Raw genomic sequence first — 17,643 nt, 5'->3', positions numbered from 1 at the left:
CAGCTCAGGATTTCATGGCCGCCATGACAACCATGGGGCTGTCCCAACATGTCATCTGCCCAACACATATAAAAGGACACACGCTTGATCTGGTTTTCTCGACTGGGCAGGAAGACGGTGATCTGAAAGTGGAGGAATTAACGGTGATCTGAAAGTGGAGGAATTAACATCTGTCCCTTTGTCATGGACAGATCACTTCCTGCTGAGGTTTAGACTCCTGGCGGCCTTCCCCCTCTGCAAGGGTGGGGGACCTATTAAAATGGTCCGCCCCCGGAGATTAATGGATTCTGATGGATTCCAGAGGGCTCTGGGGGGTTTTCCTGCTGGTATGGCTGGTGTTCCTGTCGAGGCCCAGGTCGCTCTGTGGAATGCAGAGATGACTCGGGCGGTTGACATGATCCCGCCCAAGCGCCCTCTCCCTCTGAGCAGAGCCCGGCCAGCTCCTTGGTATACACCTGAGCTGAGGGCAATGAAGCAAGAGGGGAGATGGCTAGAATGCAGCTGGAGGAAAACTCATGCTGAGTCTGACTGAACACAGGTAAGAGCCCACTATCAAGCCTGTGGCGGTGAGGGTGGCAAAGAGACAGTTCTTTTCCACCAGCATTGCATCTTCTCAGTGTCGTCCAGCGGAGATTTTCTGAGTGGTTCATGGCCTGTTACATTCTGGGCCAGGGAGAGAGACGGTGGAACCCTCGGTAGCACGCTGTGACGAGTTTGCACGGCACTTTGAGGATAAAGTCGCTCAGATTCGTCATGAATTGGACACCACGATTAATGCAGTTCCATTGGTAGAGGCGTTCAGAGCACCATCTGGTCCAGTTTTATTGGATGAGTTTCAGTTACTGAGGCCTGAGGATGTGGACAAGGTGCTTGGCCAAGTCCGATCGACCACTTGTGTGCTTGACCCTTGCTCTTCATGGCTTATTAAATCAAACAAGAAAGGGATGTCCGGCTGGGTCCAGGTGGTTGTAAATTCCTCCTTGAGAGAGGGAGTGGTGCCTGCCGCTTTAAAAGAGGCAGTAATTAGACCACTCCTGAAAAAGCCTAACCTGGACCCAGAGGATGTTAACAATTATAGGCCAGTGGCCAACGTCTGGATTACTGCAATGTGTTATACGTGGGGTTGCCTTTGAAAACGGTCCGGAAACTTCAGCTGGCCCAAAATAGGGCAGCAAGATTGTTAACAGGGACTGGCCTGCGAGCTCATATTACGCCAGTACTTTTCCAGCTGCACTGGCTGCCAGTCCATTTCCGGGCCCGATTCAAAGTGCTGGTGTTAACATTCAAAGCCCTTAACGGCTTGAGGCCAGGTTACCCGAAGGATCGCCTCCTCCCATATGTGCCTGCCCGGACCTTAAGATCATCATCAGCGGCCCTTCTCCGTGAGCCCTGCCAAACGAAGTGAGGCGGGTGGCTACTAGGAGGAGGGCTTTTTCTGCTGTGGCACCCCGGCTCTGGAATGAGCTCCCTAGTGAGGTTCGCCTGGCGCCTACATTGTATTCCTTTCGGCGCCAGGTGAAAACCTTTTTATTTTCCCAGGCATTTTAGCATTTTAGCTTTCTAAATTTTTAGCTTTGCTGTTTTAAATCTCTATTTTAAACTCCTGCACTGCTGCTAGGTTTTATTGTGGTTGTATTGAAGACCGGAAGGTCGGCAGGACAGCAGTTCGAGACCCGAGTGCTGCGTGACAGAGTGAGCTCCCGTCTTCAGTCCCAGCTCCTGCCAACCTAGCAGTTCGAAAGCAAGAAATTGCAAGTAGATAAATAGGTACCTTGTGATACGTTCCATGGGGTTTTCAACGTTCCAACATTCGCTGCATCATGGAGAAAGCAAGAGAATTCCAGAAAAACGTCTATTTCTGCTTCATTGACTATGCTAAAGCCTTTGATTGTGTGGATCACAACAAACTGTGACAAATTCTTAAAGTGATGGGAGTACCAGACCACCTTACCTGTCTCCTGAGAAACCTGTACGAGGGTCAAGAAGCAACAGTAAGAACCAGATATGGAACAACCGAGTGGTTCAAAATTGGGAAAGGAGTACGACAAGGCTGCATATTGTCGCCCTGCTAATTTAACTTATATGCAGAGTACATAATGAGAAATGCCGGGTTGGATGAATCAGAGGTCGGAATTAAGATTGCTGGGAGAATTATCAACAACCTCCGATATGCAGACGATACCACCCTAATGGCAGAAAGTGAAGAGGATCTAAAGAGCCTCTTGTTGAGGGTGAAAGAGGAGAGTGCAAAAGCTGGTTTGAAACTCAACATTAAAAAAACTAAGCTCATGGCATCTGGCCCCATCACTTCCTGGCATATAGAAAGGGAAGAAATGGAAGCAGTGACAGATTTTACTTTCTTGGGCTCCAAGATCACCGCAGACGGTGACTGTAGCCCTGAAATTAAAAGACGCTTGCTCCTTGGGAGGAAAGCTATGGCCAACCTAGACAGCATAGTAAGAAGCAGATACATCACCTTGCCGACAAAGGTCCGTCTAATCAAAGCTATGGTTTTCCCAGTAGTAACGTATGGCTGTGAGAGCTGGACTATAAGGAAGGCTGAGCGCCAAAGAATTGATGCCTTCGAATTGTGGTGCTGGAGAAGACTCTTACGAGTCCCCTGGACTGCAAGGAGGTCAAATCAGTCCATCCTAAAGGAAATCAACCCTGAGTGCTCATTGGAAGGACAGATACTGAAGCTGAAGCTCAAATATTTTGGCCACCTAATGCGAAGAGAAAACTCTCTGGAAAAGACCCTGATGCTGGGAAAGACTGAAGGCAAAAGGAGAAGGGGACGGCAGAGGATGAGATGGCTAGATAGCATCACGGATGCAATGAATATGAACTTGAGCATGCTCCGGGAGAGAGCGCAGGACAGGAAGGCCTGGCGTGCTATGGTCCATGGGGTCACGAAGAGTCGGACACGACTGAACGACTGAACAACAACAAAATAGGTACCGCCTCAGCGGGAAAGGTAACAGCGTTCCGTGCACCTCGGTGTTCAGTCATGCCGGCCACGTGACCACGGAAGCGTCTTCAGACAGCGCTGGCTCTTCGGCTTAGAAATGGAGATGAGCACCACACCCTAGAGTCGGACACGACTCTACCTTTTATTGTTATATTATGGTTTTAATGTTCTATATATTTTAAATTGTTTTATTGTGTGCTGTTTGGTTTTAATTTTTGTGAACTGCTCAGAGAGCTTCGGCTATTGGGCGGTATAGAAATGAAATAAATAAATAAATAAATAAATAAATAAATAAATAAAGCATTAATTCATTTTAATTACTTTAAATGTGTCTGTGTGATTGAAGCCTGCAGTACATCTTCAGCCACTAGAGGCAGATTTCCGTAACCAGCACTTCGCTTTGCAGGCCATACAGTTGAAAGCTAAGGAGATCAGTAGGCCAAGAGACAGCGTTATAGGCCTCCCCTGTGCTGTGGGGCAGCCCTGCCCCCTCCCCCAGGGAATGGAGTGGACAGACCAGGCATGGCCTCACTCAGAGTGGGCAGGCACAGTGTGTCCAACTCTGACAATGGAGAAAGACTGCTTGAAGGATTCGCTGTATCAAACTAAGGGCTATTCCAAGCCATGCAAAGCCAGCTCTGTTCACTAGTTGAGAGATTACACTAATTGGCCTGTAATTTCTCAGATCCCTCCTGGATCCTTAAAAGGGGGGGGGGACTACATTGGCCACTTTTCAATTATTTGGTAAAGAAACTAAGCTTAGGGACATGATACATATCTTATGTACATAGCAAGAAGATTATATATACATAGCAAGAAGATTAGCAATTTCACACTTCATAGAATCATGGAACAGTAGGGTTGGAAGGGGCCTACAAGGCCATCGAGTCCAACCCCCTGCTCAGTGCAGGAATCCAAGTCGGAGCATCCCTGACAGATGGCTGTCCAGCCTCGTCTTGAAGGCCTCCAGTGTGGGAGAGCCCACCGCCTCCCTAGGTAACTGGTTCCATTTGAGTGAACTCTCTCAGATGGATATCATCTGGACCCGGTGATTTCTTTGTTTTCAATCTGTCAGTAAAGTCAAGAATTTCTTCTCTTGTCACCACTATTTGCCTCAGTTCTTCAGACTCCCTTCCTGGGAATATCAGTTCACGCACAGGCACCTGTCCTGTATCTTCTGCAGTGAAGACAGATGCAAAGAATCCATTCAGCTTCTCTGCAGTCTCCTTGTTGTCCCTTCAGCGCTCCTTTACGTCCTTTGTCATCCAGTGGTCCAACTGCCTCCCTAGCTGGTTTTCTGCTTCTGATATATTTAAAGAATTCTTTATTGTTGGCCTTGACACCATTAATGATACGCTCCTCAGAATCCTTTTTTGCATCCATCACTGTCTGCTTGTATCGCCTTTGTGATGGTTTATGCTCCTTTTGGCAAGACTCCCATTTCTGAAGGAAGCCTTCTTTTCTCTGATGGCGTCCTTGGCACTGCTCATTAGCCAGGTGACACACACCCCCCCCCGAGTCAGTGCTGCCTTTCCTGACCTGTGTGTTTCCTTGGCTGTGCATGGATGTCCCACTGATCCTGGCTGTGCCTGAGCCAAGAGAGCAGCCCATAGCACCCTGCACTGGCTCCCCCCTCCCAACCCCCCACCCCGCTCAAACAATTCTGGTGCAGCTCAGATTCCTCCATTTGGGGGGAAAGCAAAGGTGGTCTGAGCTCCCACCACCATATAGAGTAGGAACACAATGCGAGAGCAGAAGAATCAACCCTCAGGCTGTGAACCCCCTTGCAAAGCCCCCCTCTGGTGGCCCCCCTCCCCCATGCCACCCAGCAATGCCCCTTGTGCTCAGGCCATGGCTGCTGCAGCCCTGGCACCGCTGCCCTCCCTCCTTCCTTGGCTCAGGAACCCATCCTGTGAATTGATAGACTGATTGTGGGGCTCCTTAGTTCTGCACATAAGAGTGGTGCCATGGTTTGGGCATGTGGTGAGAGAGAATCAGGTGAAGATGGCCCCATAAATCCAGGGAGAAAGAAGACAGACCCAGACGCACACACAGATCATGGGAGAGACGACGGCGACTTGAGCACTAGACAGAATGAGATGCAAAGGAAAGCTACGCAGGTGGGTGCCCCCCACCACAGTCCCTTTGCCAGCCCTGTTCTTTCCCCCTCCCAGGCAGGGACGGTGTGTTCCGTACAGCCCAAAGGCGACACAGGAGCACACAGGTGCCAGCTTCTTTTCTGTCCGCTCGCCAACCTTCCTCGGGGGCTCCCTGCACCAGACACCCCCCCTCACATTTTGTGTAGCGCCAGACCAGGCCTACCACGAAGGGAAGGTCTGCACACATTGCTGCTGCGGCAGGGAAGGAGGGTCACATGCCACTTCAGGGTGCGACTCTGTGCCCCTGTGAACAGCTGGCCCTGGGCTGGGCCAGGGCACAGTTGCGCAGGCTGCGGCCAGCCGTCGAGAAGTGCACTTCCGGCGCCACAGGGAGCGTCCCGCGCCAGCTCCACGGCGCGCCCGCGCCTGGAGTGCTGCAGGTGGTTCTGGCCGCTGCGCCCGCACGGGGCATTCTGGAGCTGGAGACGGTGCAGAAAAGGGCAGCCGCCGCGATCGAGGGGCTGGAGCGACTCCTTGGCTGGGCCTGCTCAGCTTAGAGGAGAGGCGAGCGAAGGGGGGAGTCCCGACGGAGGTGTACAGAATCATGCCTGGCGTGGAGAAAGTGGAGGGACGCCCCCCGCCTGTTGAGCGGTGGTCTGGTGGGCTGCCAACGGCGTTGGATTGGCTGGCGATTCAGGGCGAGCAAAGGGAAAAAGCTTTCCCACAAAATGCCCGGATCCCTTCGGCGACTTGCTGCCGTGGGATGCGGCGACAGCCCCTGGCTCAGGCGACCTTCAAAAACGAGTCAGACAACGCTGGGGAAGAGGAGGAGAGGCCTCCCCAGCAGAGCCTCCGGGCGCGGAGCCTACCGCCGGCTGCCCGTTGCCGAGGAGAGGCGCCTCTGCCTTCGCGCCCTGCTCGTGGACCTCTGGGGACACGGTGAGAACCCGGAGGCAGGAGGGCTTGGTGGGCCCCGATCCAGCTTCAGGACTCTTCCTACGCTGGCCATGCTGGCCCCCCCAGCCCCTCTTGGCCTGCCCCATGGCGATGCCCCGCCCCGCCCCCCCGGCTGCTAGCATCGCGGCCAGGCCCCCTCGCCTTTCCCCAGTGTTTGTAGACACCTCCCCTGCTGGGAGCTTGGGGGCCCGCGGAAGAAAGGGCCGGCCCAGGTCTGCAGACGGACAGGGCCACCTGCTCCGCCAGCCCTGGCTCAGGGCCCAGCTCGGGGGCGCTTCAGGACAGCAGCTGGGGCTGCACACAGGGGGAGGGTTGCATTGGACACTGCCCCGCCCCGCCCCGCCCCGCCCTTCCTTCCGCCCCGGGTTAACTTGTCCTGCAGCCCCACCAGCTGCCACAAGGAGGCGCCCGGGGCCAACGCTCGAGTGTCAGTCCCAGCCCATGAAAGATCGGGGAGGGGGCTCCTGGGTTCATCAGGCGGGGAGTCCAAGGCAGCTTTCCCCACCCTGGTGCCCCCAAATGCATTCAACTACAATTCCCAGAATCCCCTTCCTGGCTTCTCCCTGGGGGATGTCCCTGTACCTCCACGCTGGGGGGGCGCAGCTGCACGAAAGGCGCCCGCTGAGTTTCTGCTCCTTGCACTGCTGGAGGGGGAGAGGTGACAGGGGCTGGGCAGGGGGCCAAGAGCAGGCGCAAGGAGGCCTGCTTCTGCTGGACGGCCTGAAGTGCAGCTGGGGCCAAGGCGCCTTTGGAGCAAGGGCTGGAGGCGGAAGGAAAAGTGTTCTCCGACACTGATTAGCTGGCGGAGAAGGGGAAAGCAGGTCTGGCTTGGGCGGGATTCAAATTCAGCCCTGACTGGAGCACCCCTGCGGTGCCCCCTGGCACAGCGCCCGAGGCCTCCCTGCCGTTCTTCCATCTCCCCCACTGGCCCCTGCCCCAAACACCTCTGGAGCACGGGCAGCAGCAGCAGGAGGCCCCACGGGGCGGACTCGGGCCCCGCAGCCTGAACCATGTGGCAGGGTGTGCCGTTTCCCCTTGGCCTGCTCTGAGCTGCGTGGGCGGAAATTCAATCTGCTCTTTCGTCTGGAAAGCAGAAAACTCCCAGAGTTGCTGCTGGAAGCGAGGCAGAGAGGGTGAGCTGGCAGGCAGCTCAGTGTCCCTCTGAGTCTCTGCTCTTGCCCTGGCTGTTTCCCAAAAGAGGGGGAGGGAGACCCTTGTGCAACAGCCGATGCATGCCAGACCCGGCCCCCAGCACCCAGGGGTCCGGGGGAGCAAAGATGAGCACAGGCTGGTGCCCCCACAGCCCAGGGCCTTGCTGGGATTTCACAGTTCCAGACTTCTTGGGAAGAAACTGCATGGAGCACGCATCTCCTCGGGGGTGACGGCCCCACACGAAGCCACAGCCTAGGCCAAGATTCAGCACACATGAGGCAGTCTCTGAGCCACTGCTGACGTGGACACAACTTCACTCCTACATAAATTGGGCAAGCGGCTTGCAAAAGACGCTCCCACTTTGCTCTGATGCCTTGCACAGCCGTCCAAAGCACATCCTATTTCGCCCAGGCACGTGTGAGGGAACACCCTACCCCACGGCCCAGTCTCATAGCATCTAGGCAAGTGCCTCGTGGCTGATGGCACAGGGAGTGCTCTGTCTGGAAGAGGGGAGCACTGTGCCTGTCCTGTGCCACAGCCCACGCCATGAGGCAGGCTGTGAAGCTAAGAACAGCTTGTGCCAGACAGAGGCTCAAATGCTCGGCTTAGCAGAGGGCAACTGCGTTCGCCCTAGAGCAGAACTAGACCCCCCTGCTGCATGACAGCGATGGAGGCTGTGGACTAGTCTCACTCCCCACCCCCAGGAGCCCTTTCAGCTTGTTTTCGGACTGGAGACTCCCTTGAGAATGGCAAATCCAAGCACAGAGCGGCCTGCACCAGGCCATTCCTTGTAATATAGTGCAGGAGAACCCCCAGATGCCACTGTGTGGTCTTGTATGAGCATGTGGCAGGGAGTGCGCAAGTGTGTTCTGCACATGTTCCCTGCACAAGCAGGGCGCAGGGAGAAGAACTGGAGGGAGTTATTGTCCAAGGAGGGGCCAGCACGTGTGTGTAAAAATACCTTTAAGAGAACTGAACGGATGTGAACAAGCATGCAAAGACGTGTGTAAATGCTCAAAGTCACACAAACATGAGCACGGGGCATCCACAAACTACATTCCCCCCACCCGTTATTGGTCACGTGGAGCCAGACCGGGCTTTCTGTGGGTGCTGGATGCATGCCAACGCCATGGCCAGATGAGGCATCACGCGGAGCTCTGTCCGTAAACAAGCAGGGAAGTGGGCTGGGAGGCTCCCCCCATAACCACCCCTCCCCAGGCAGGTTCAGGTCCTGTTCCTGGCAGCAGGTGCGGCACAAGGCCGTTTGCTGAAGTTGGTGAGGATCTGGTGCTGCTGCTGTCGGAAGGGCACCACGAAGCTGTTGGGGGGCAGCTGCCCTGCGCCGCCCGCATCCACCTTGCCCATGAAGACGTACTCGGCACCTGTACAGGAAGAGGGAAGGGAGGGCCAGTTGAGAGGCAGCCAGGGGCCCTGGGGGAGGGCAAGGAAGGGGTCGCTCCAGGGCTCTGCTTGGAGAGATCAGGGGAGGCTTGGGGCCTAAACATGGCTGGGGGGCTACTCCTGAATGCCAGGCGTGGCAAGGGAAAGGCCCCCTCTGGCTGGCCCAGGTGCCACTGGACATGCCTGGAGTCCTTGGCTGTGCCACAGAGCATGGGTGCTCTCCAGCCACATTGAACTACAACTCCCATCGTCTACAGCCAGCTGGGATAATGGGAGTTGCAGCCCAACGTCCCTGGGGAGCATTGGGACGGGGGAGGCTGCTGCGAAGGATGCAGGATCCAGCCCTCAGGTGGCATGCTTTCCCCTCTGGCAAGGGCCGGCTGAAGCTGACCTGGCCCTGTGGACTCTACACATGCTCAGGCGCTTCCTCCCCTCCCCTTGCTCAGGCCTCCCTCGTTCTAGGGCAGAACATGCACCACCTCTCGCCTGGCCCGAAGAACGATGCCCCCCTGAAAGTGGCCCCGCCCTGCTTGTCAAACACCCCCCCCCCCACATGCACTTGCGCTGGGGTAACCAACTGGCCCCGTGCCTCTTCCTGGCCGCCAAACTCTCCCACCCTCATCAGAGCCCCTTCCCTGCACACGGCCCCGGCCCATTCCTGCTGCTCCTTCTTTCTGGGGTGAGGGAGGGGAGAGCCCAATATTTCTGGGCTCGGCCATCTTGGCCACTTCAAACCCTACAGCAGTCACTGGCCATGTTGGCTGGGGATGATGGGAGGTGCAGTCCAACACGTCTGGAGAGTGCCAGGTTGGGGAAGGGGGCCCGACAGGAACATCGCTGCCCCCCGCCCAGTTTGTGCAGTGCTCCAGCATTGCTTGGGGTGCATTTGAGGTGATGCTTTAGCAAAAAACGGGGGGAGCCTGTCATTTCGAGAGGAGGAGCATCAGCCCCACCCGCAGGTGATGCACCGGAAGGACCCGTGGGGGTGAGCACGAGACACTTGGGGCTCTGGGGCCCACAGAGGGCTCTCACCTTTCTTGATGATGGGGCACTGCCTGCAGGGCACGTCCAGGCGGATGGTGGCCCCGGGTCCTGCTGCAGGGAGGCCCAAGGCTCCAGCCTTGTACGTGTTCACGAGCGTCACCGTGGCAGCAACTCTGTTCCCAGCCCCTCGCACGACAGCCTTCACCATGCCCGTGATCACTGCAAGCAAGGCGTTGGAGGGAGGGCCCAGTGACCTTTCAGGCCCCTTCCAGTTCTCTGAACTCCCCCCCGCCACGGCTCTGCTTCTCAGGTGCCGCCCAGTCTGGTTTCTAGAGCCGATCTGGGCGCATCTGTGTGTGTGTGGCAGAGTTGCGCCCGCCACCCCATCCATCAGTTCAGTCCCTCCGCCACCTTCCTGGCAGAACGTCTCCCAGGCGGCTCACCAAAATCGCTGCTGCAAAAATTGCTCTGGAGGGTTCCTGTCCGGCGACAACGTTGTGGGCACATAGTCTCATCTGGAGAAAAAGAAAGTGGGGGGGGGGCTGTCAGGACAAACCTCAGGTCAAACAAAAAGCACAGTTCTCTCCCCCGCCCCCGCCCCGTTGCTAAGAAGAGGAGGCTAGGAAGGCTTAGCCTCCAAATCCTAGGGAACAGAACTTTACACATGCTCGGAGCACTCTCTCCACTTCACCTGGAAGCAACCACTCGATCACTCTGGCATTCAGGACAAATCCCAGGACAGAGAGCCTGGTGGCCAAGGTGAAGCTCCCACTAGCCCCAACACATTCCCTCCACCCCCGCTGACTGCTTTCGCTGGACTCTCTTACCTGTGCTACTGGCTGTGGGCCTCTCGGCACTGGGAAGAGGCTTTGGTGTCGGTTTGGGGACTGGGGCTGGCTTGGCAGGGCTGGCTGGCTTGCCGGCGGGCCTGGGCTTTGGTACGACGGGTTTCCTGCCTGGCTGCACCGGCTTGGAGCCTGGGAAGATGGGGCCGGTGGGCTGGGGGCTCGTCTGGTCCACCAGCTCGTTGCGGTCCTTCACCACGTAAGAGGCAGAGAAGCCGTCGGCTGTCACGCTGAGATCTGAGACAAACTGGACCAGCAGTTCGTTCCCGTCTGAGTAGACCAGGCTGCGGGGTGGGAGAAGGTGAGCTGAGGTGAGCCAAGGGACTTCCCCAGGGCGAGTCTGGGAGCGCACCCCCGGGCTGCACGTCGCGCCAGCCTAAGCCTGGCGCCATTTCAGAACTGGCGTGAAGGAGACCAGGTGGGGCGCTTGGCACACGGAAGAGCTCCGCCGTACCTGGGCGACTCGTCTCCGCAGAACTTGCCGATGCGCCGCGAGTCGTCCCGGTTGCCCCCGTTGAAAACGGCCACGTAGTCGTAGCGGCAGTACGTGTCGGGCTCCACATCAAACTTCCCAAAGGTCAGCGCGATCACCTAGGCCAGGGGGAAGGTGGGTCAGACTCACGCCCAGCGCCGCTCTGCGCCTCTGGTCACCCATCCACCCTTCGAAAGCAGGAGGTGCTGGGCGGGAGCCTCCTGGCAAAAGGAGGCTCAGGAGGAGCGGCAGGGGGCTCCAGACCCTCCCCTGGCAACACTACCTTGTCGGTCGGGGCAATGATATGCCAGGAGCAGCTGATGCCGGGCGGATAGTCGCTCTCGGGCCAGTTGGGGGTCTTGAGGGCACCCTGGGGCTTCTCGAGTTTCCCCCCACAGAACTGGTGCTCTGCAAGAGAGAGGCCACAGCCAAGGGCTCAGCAAGGTGCCCAGGCCAAGGAGGGAGGAGGCGCCCCCACGCCACAGGCGGGCGGCAGCTAGCGGCCTTGTCCCCTGAGCAAAGTGCTGTGTTGGGGAGAGTGTGCCAGGCACAGCCCCTCTGTGCCAGGGAAAGGGCTGGGGGGAAGGGGCTGGAAGCGGCCAGGTGCCTCTTTCTCCCCTCACAAGCCACCCTGGCCGTGGGGCAGAGGGCTGGACAGGTGTGCAAGAGAACTCCGCGCTGTGGGCGCAAGCTTCTGAAGGTGTGGCGCAACAACCCAGGTGCACAAGGCCTGGCACCAGCACGTGGAAGTGTTTCCCATGGGAAACCTCCCTGCGCAGAAATCTGTGCAGGCAGAAGTGAGGGTGCCCGTGACCCACCCCCCGTGAGGCAGCCCAGGGACCCTGGCTCCCCACAGCAAGCACACCCACAGGCACAACCCTGGGGGATGCATTGCGCTCGCATGCAAAAGGTGCTCCAGCCACCATTTCTTCCACACCCGGGGAGAAGAAACCCCCCAGACATGCCCACCCACGCCTGCCAGCCCATCGGCGCTGCTGCCACATGCCCATGCGCAAGCCCTCTGCACGCCCTCAGGCAGGCACGGCCCCGCTCCATGGCACAGGTGCGCAACTCGCGCTCCCGTGCCTTCTTGCATGCCAGCGTCTCTTCCCACCGGGAGGAGTGCTCAAGCCAAGCAGCCCCCTAACTAAGGCTCCATGGACCAGGCCGCTGCGTGCTCAGCCAGCCGGGGGCGGGGGGGCTGGCCAGGATGGAAGCCCCAAGAGCACAGCTACAGCAAAGCCGGGAGGGGAGCGAGGCTGGGCCGGCGTCGGATGGTCTAAAATCTTGTTTGCTCTGCAAACAGCCCAGGGGGTGAGCGGCTGGGCAGAGGGAGCCCCCCGCCCAAGGGGAGCAGAACAGCAACACAGCAATTTTGGAGACCACAGAACTCTGGCTAATGACCGGTTGCAGAGGAACCGGGAACGGAGAGGGAATGAAAAGTCCTGCACCAAGTCCAGCTGGGCGGATGGGGGGTGGAGGAAGGCTCGGCTTGGGGAGCAAAGGCCGATTTGCAGGCGTGGGGGCGACCCCTCCCACGTGCAGAGCTTTCTGTTCCCCTTTGGCCCATCGCTTCTAGCAGCAGCACCCGCTCCTCGCTTCAGGCAGGGTCACCCCTCCAGAGAAGCAAAGCCAAGTCCAGGCCATCCCTTTAGACTCCCCAGGAGGCACTGCGGCTGCAGCTGGGAAAGCGGGGGTCCCCAGTCTCATACTCACCATCCCAATAGTCCCATGGCTCCCAGAACCCCCAGGAGCCTATATGATGGGCACCCCATTTCCGCCGTCCCTTTGGGCGCCCTAGAAAAAGGTCCTGTACGTTGGGATTGGGACCGGCGGGGGGAGGGCATGAGAGGGGGAGGGCGAGGTGCATACTTGCATGCAAACACCCCCTCCCCCTTGCTCTTGGCACTTGGGGGAGGGCAGGAACACAGCACCTGGTTAATCAATGGGCGCTCTCCCCCCATGACACTTCACACCCCCTAGAGAGCTGGGCTGTGGAGTGGAGGTTTTAATCAAACGCTTTGCACATGCACTTAACAATGGCGCGTCTCCTGTCCCGGCGCTGCGCCTCGACTCTGCTGGATCGAGAAGGCCAAGGATGAGAAAGGCAGGGCAGGGGAAACGGCCCCTCCTCCGGACAGCGAGGCTGCTAGTGCCACGGGCTGCTGCTCGGGGAGGACCCAGGGCTAAGAGCGTCCACGGATCCCCCCACCGCCTCTCCAGCCCTGAGGGGCAGCCGCTTCCTTCGTGTGAGGCGGTCCCTCTCTGCATCCTGCACCAGGAGTCCTTCTATTCGAGGCCTGAGGCCGCCTCCTTGACAGGAGGCCTCCAAGCAACACTCTCGGACGCCACACATTCCAGCCCAGAAATTCCCCCATGCATCCCCACACAAAGTGGGCCGAGAGGCTCGGCCTCCCCCCGCCCCCCCAGCCATTGGCCACTCATCAGCTTAGCTGTCACTCATCAGCCTCCCCTGCCCTGGGGGCTTCCAGATGCATCAGGCTGCTGCCCCCAGGGCCCTACAGGCTGGGATGGTGGGGCTGCCCCCCAACCTACCTGGAAGGCGCCAGGGTGGGGGAGGCCCCCTTCCATACCCACTTGCGATCCAGCCCCACCAGGGCCCATCACTGGCTGTTTCCAGACACCTGGAAGCCAAGTCAACCCGTCAAAGGCCTCTGCACCCGCAAAATTCAAAGTTAGCCAACACCCAATTCCGGAAAATCAAAGGCAAGTTAGGTTTGATGGAGAGGCATCCCCAGCCATGAGTAGGTTTCCCCAGCATCCCCCCTGTCCTTGGCAGGGGGTCACAGGTAGCTGAAACAATCATGGGTCACCTGCCAGAAGCACTGTGGGTAAAATGGCCGCCTAGAAGAAGTGCTATTGCCCAGGAAAAAGGATTCCAGGGCCTCCAGCCGCAGGCCCCTTACCGTCGACGTGAGGGAGGCCGCCGCTGAACCACACGAGGAAACCCCTCCCGCCGGTGCCTTCATCTGACACCAGCTGCAGCAGCATCTGGTTGCTGGTGGAGAGGATGGCGCCTGGGCGGAAGGTACCACAGAAGCGGCCCAAGCGCTGGGCCTCCACGGCCGCGTGCCCGTTGTACACGTCCAGGTAGTCATAGCGGCAAACGGGATCCGGCTCCAGGTCAAAGACCCTGAAGGACAACATGACCACCTGGCCTTCTGGCACCTGGTGGCACAGACAGAAAGTCAGGGGCTGCGGGGACGGACAGGTGGGAGGGCATGAGCAAGAGATCAGCAGCAGGGGTGACGGGCTGGAGACACAGGAGAGAATTGGACAATGCACCTGAAAAAACGGGACTGGCATTTACTCCCACACATTGCCGAGGGATCCCCTCTCCCTTGCAAACCCTGACTTTCACCTGCCCCCACTTCACTTGGTAAAAAAACCAAACCAGGTTCATCATCCCCTTGCAGAGAAGTCCACTTGACATAGAATCATAGAACAGTAGGGCTGGAAGGGGCCTACAAGGCCATCGAGTCCAACCCCCTGCTCAATGCAGGAATCCAGGTCAGAGCATCCCTGACAGATGGCTGTCCAGCCTCGTCTTGAAGGCCTCCAAGACGAGGCTGGACAGCCATTTGTCAGGGATGCTCTGACATCTGCACCAGAGGCCTTCTCTGTGGTGGTGCTCCAACTGCAGAATGCCCACCTGTGGGAGGCTGGCCGGGTGCCAATCCTAGGTTCTTGGCAGTGCCAGGTGGAAACCTTTTGATTTGCACAGGCATTTTAAAGCAAGCTTCCAAAAATTTGTATTTTTACATTAAGTTTGCACCTTCTTAGTCAACTGAAATAGCTGCGTGCCTCTCAACATTTTAATGTCTAAATTTCAGGTTGGTTTTATTGTATCACCTTGTAGTGTTTTGCGGTCGTTTTGTGTACACTGCCCTGAAATCCTTTCAGGGAGGAAGGCATAATTTATATGATAAATAAAAAACGCATCTTGGGGTGGGAGACTTAAAACCCCAGCACCTCTCGAGACTCCTGCAAAAACCAGCAGTTACCGTGATGGTCCAGGAGCATTTCTTGCTCGGCGGGTAGTGGTCCGGGAAGCCCTCGCTGGCAATGTACCCTGTGTCTCCGGTATAGTCACCCCCACACAAGAAGACAGGCCTGCGGAGGGAGTGATGCAGAGAGATGAGGCAGCAGGGAACTCTGGAGGGGCCAAGCGGTCTGAGGGCCTCAAGGCCGCAGCTGAACATGCAGCAGGGGGCCCTGTGGAAGCGGTGTGCCGCACACTGTGCTCCGGGGAGATGCCAGAGAGCTGAGTCGCAAGGACTGTGGGGAGCCTGGACAGGAAGTCCGGGGCCGAGTGATGCCGGAAGGGAAGGCTCCCGACGGCGGCTACCCAGGAAGGCTGTACAGCCGCCTTTCCCCAAGCTGCTCGCCCTCCGGGTGTGGCACTGCAACGCCCATCATCCCTGGTTGGGAAGGGCAGGAGGTGCAGCCCAGCCCAAGGACAGGGGCACGGTGGCCCTCCATGTGGGCTCCCATGGGGCGCTGGCTGGCCATGCCTGGACAGGCCCCTCGGCTCTGATCCGGCGCTGCTCTTCTGGTGCTCTCAGGTGCGCCAAGGTCAGTGTCAGGCAGCCCCCCCCCATCTTGGGGGGTGGCCCAACGGCAGAGTGGCAGCAGCAGGCCAGGCGCCCCGTCCCCAGAGGCACTTCCAGGCAAGCCCAGGAAAGCCTCCGGCCCGAACCCCAGGGGAGCCCCGCTGGGCCAGACGGACCCAGGCACTGACCCCTTTGCGGCCAGAGAAGTGCCTCTGACACCCCGCTGCCCCCATCAAGAGCCCCCCGCTCACAGTAGCTCTTGTTACCCCTGGCCAAGAATTCAGGGAATCTGCTTGGCTCATCCCAGCTCCTGGCAGCGGCTCTCGCTGAAGTCTTCCAGATGTGCTGGAGCCGCTGTGGCTGTGGCACGCCAAGGCTGGCCTGCCACAGCCCCACCCCCCCCCCGCACCGACGCGGGCAGCCCTGGCAGCCGTCAGCGGGCCCGCCTGGCCGGAGCAGGACTGGGGCGTGCGGGGGGCCCGGGCAACGCCGGCCAAGGGCCACACCCGGAAGCGGCCGGAGGAGCAGACCGGCGGCGGGCGGGCGAGAGAAGAGGAGGCGGGTCCGTGGAGCCATGGGGGCAGCTCTGGGCGGGGGGCGGCCTGATCCGGCAGCGATCCTCGCCTCGCCGGGGCGTCGGAGAAGCGGGGGAGCGCGGGGGCGGCGTGCGGGTTACCTGGTGTGGTTGGTGGCGGGGGCGGCCGAGGGGCCCTGGGCTCCGCTTGGCCGCAGCAGCGCGAGCAGCAGCAGCGCCGGGAGGAGAGCGGGCTCCATCCTCGTCGCCTCCGGGCGCTTCCTGGCTGGGGCCGGAGAAGCCTGGGTGGGGCGGGCGCGAGCCTGGGGCGGGCGGCGAAGGAGGCGCGGCCGCTCCGCTCCGCGGCTTAAGAGCAAACGGGGCGGGCCGGAGCCGGGCGGCGGCGGAGGGGCGGGCCGCCCAGGGGCCGGGCCGGGCCGCCCGCCAGCGAGGCCCCCGCCGCGGGCAGGACGGCGCGGGAGCGGCCGGCTGCAGGGAGAGGAAGGCAGACGGCGGGACAGAGCGCCGCCAGGCACGTGCAGAGTGCCTCCGCCGCCGCTCCCCGCGCGCCGTGCTCCGCTCCGTCCGGGGCCCGCTCCGGGCGCCCCGCCCGCCCGGGCCCGGGCTGCTGTGCGCGCCGGCGAAGCTCCGCGCCCGGGCAGGAGGCGGGCCCGTCCGAGCACGCGGGGGCGCGCGGCCGGGGCGGGGCTTTCCCGAGCAGCGGCGCGGGGAGCGGAAGCGTCGGCCGGGGCGAGGCGGCAGGTGGGGTCCCGCGGCCGTCCCGGTCGCCTCCTGCGTGGGGAGCGGGCTGCTGGGCAGGGCCCCCGCCGCGGGAGCCCGCGGAGGGCCCCGGAGCGGAGGAGCGGGGGCGGCCCCGCAGCCAGCCGTGCCAGCGCCGGACGGCAGCCCCTAGCATCCCCTCGCGCCCGTCCGGAGGGCGCCGGGCGGGGAGGCGTAGCGAGGCCGCCCGCTCCCTGCAGCGCTGGCCCCGGCCCCAGGGTATCCCACGCGCCTCTGCACCCTTCAGGCCGGGACGGGGCAGGCGGCCTGCGGCGCCCCCGTGACCCCTGGCCGTCGGCCCCGCTGGCTGGGATGATGGGGGCCGTGGCGAAAACTCCTGGCGGCCCCGGGCCCCGCGCCAGGGCAGGGGAAGCCGCGCCACCTGCAGGGGGGCCTTCCTCGCGCTCCCCCCGGGGGGGCGACTGCCGCAGGGCCCGCAGCAGGGGGCAGCCTTCCGGCTGGGTGGGAGGGAGCGAGCCTCCGCGCGCGCCCCCACGGACGCAGACGCGCTGCGGGAAAGGAGACCGGCGGCCCTGCGCGGAGGGGGCGGCCGCGGGCAGTCGCGCAGCATGGGGCCCCTCTTCTTCCGCCGCCCCCAGGTGAGCCGGCTGTGCGCCCAGGGTGGGAGGGGAAGAGGGGAGCCGAGGCCCGTTGCTGCTGGGCCTGGATGCTCGCCCCCGGCGCCCCGCCCGCCCGCGAGCAGCACCCCCAGGGCCCGCTCGAGCGCTGGGTCTGGCCCAGTGTGGTCTACACCAGGGGTGGGGAGGCCCCTTTTCTGTCGCGTGTCAAAGAGGGGGACCCTGGACGCTCCTGGACCCGTCTCGGGGGCATTCAGCGCCACCAGCCACTGCATCCTTCTGGAGGTGTTACATGGCAGGGTATTTGCATGGCAAGGCC

General features: G+C 60.4%; 1 protein-coding gene across 2 annotated transcripts; it reads right to left on the bottom strand.

The window, feature by feature from the left end:
* Positions 1–8,121: 8,121 nt before the first annotated feature.
* PCOLCE (procollagen C-endopeptidase enhancer) lies at positions 8,122–16,260 on the bottom strand. Of its 2 annotated transcripts, XM_084806874.1 has the most exons (10): positions 16,129–16,260; positions 14,904–15,012; positions 13,806–14,067; positions 12,595–12,675; positions 11,162–11,286; positions 10,861–10,997; positions 10,389–10,690; positions 10,005–10,076; positions 9,610–9,780; positions 8,122–8,558 (listed from the first exon to the last, which is right to left on the bottom strand). In XM_084806874.1, exons 1-10 carry the CDS (start codon positions 16,224–16,226, stop codon positions 8,401–8,403), a joined length of 1,515 nt encoding a protein of 504 aa, XP_084663000.1. In that variant the 5' UTR covers positions 16,227–16,260; the 3' UTR covers positions 8,122–8,400. The 2 variants fall into 2 exon arrangements, with proteins under 2 accessions (XP_084663000.1, XP_084662999.1); XM_084806873.1 differs by lacking the exon at positions 12,595–12,675.
* Between the last annotated feature and the right edge of the window lie 1,383 nt (positions 16,261–17,643).

The sequence above is a fragment of the Heloderma suspectum genome, chromosome 6 (genome assembly GCF_057233095.1).
Source record: "Heloderma suspectum isolate Gila_16-S chromosome 6, 16-S_ref, whole genome shotgun sequence".
Taxonomy (NCBI): domain Eukaryota; kingdom Metazoa; phylum Chordata; class Lepidosauria; order Squamata; family Helodermatidae; genus Heloderma; species Heloderma suspectum.
Note: the sequence above shows the minus strand (reverse complement) of the source record. Positions and strands in the feature narration are given on the sequence as shown.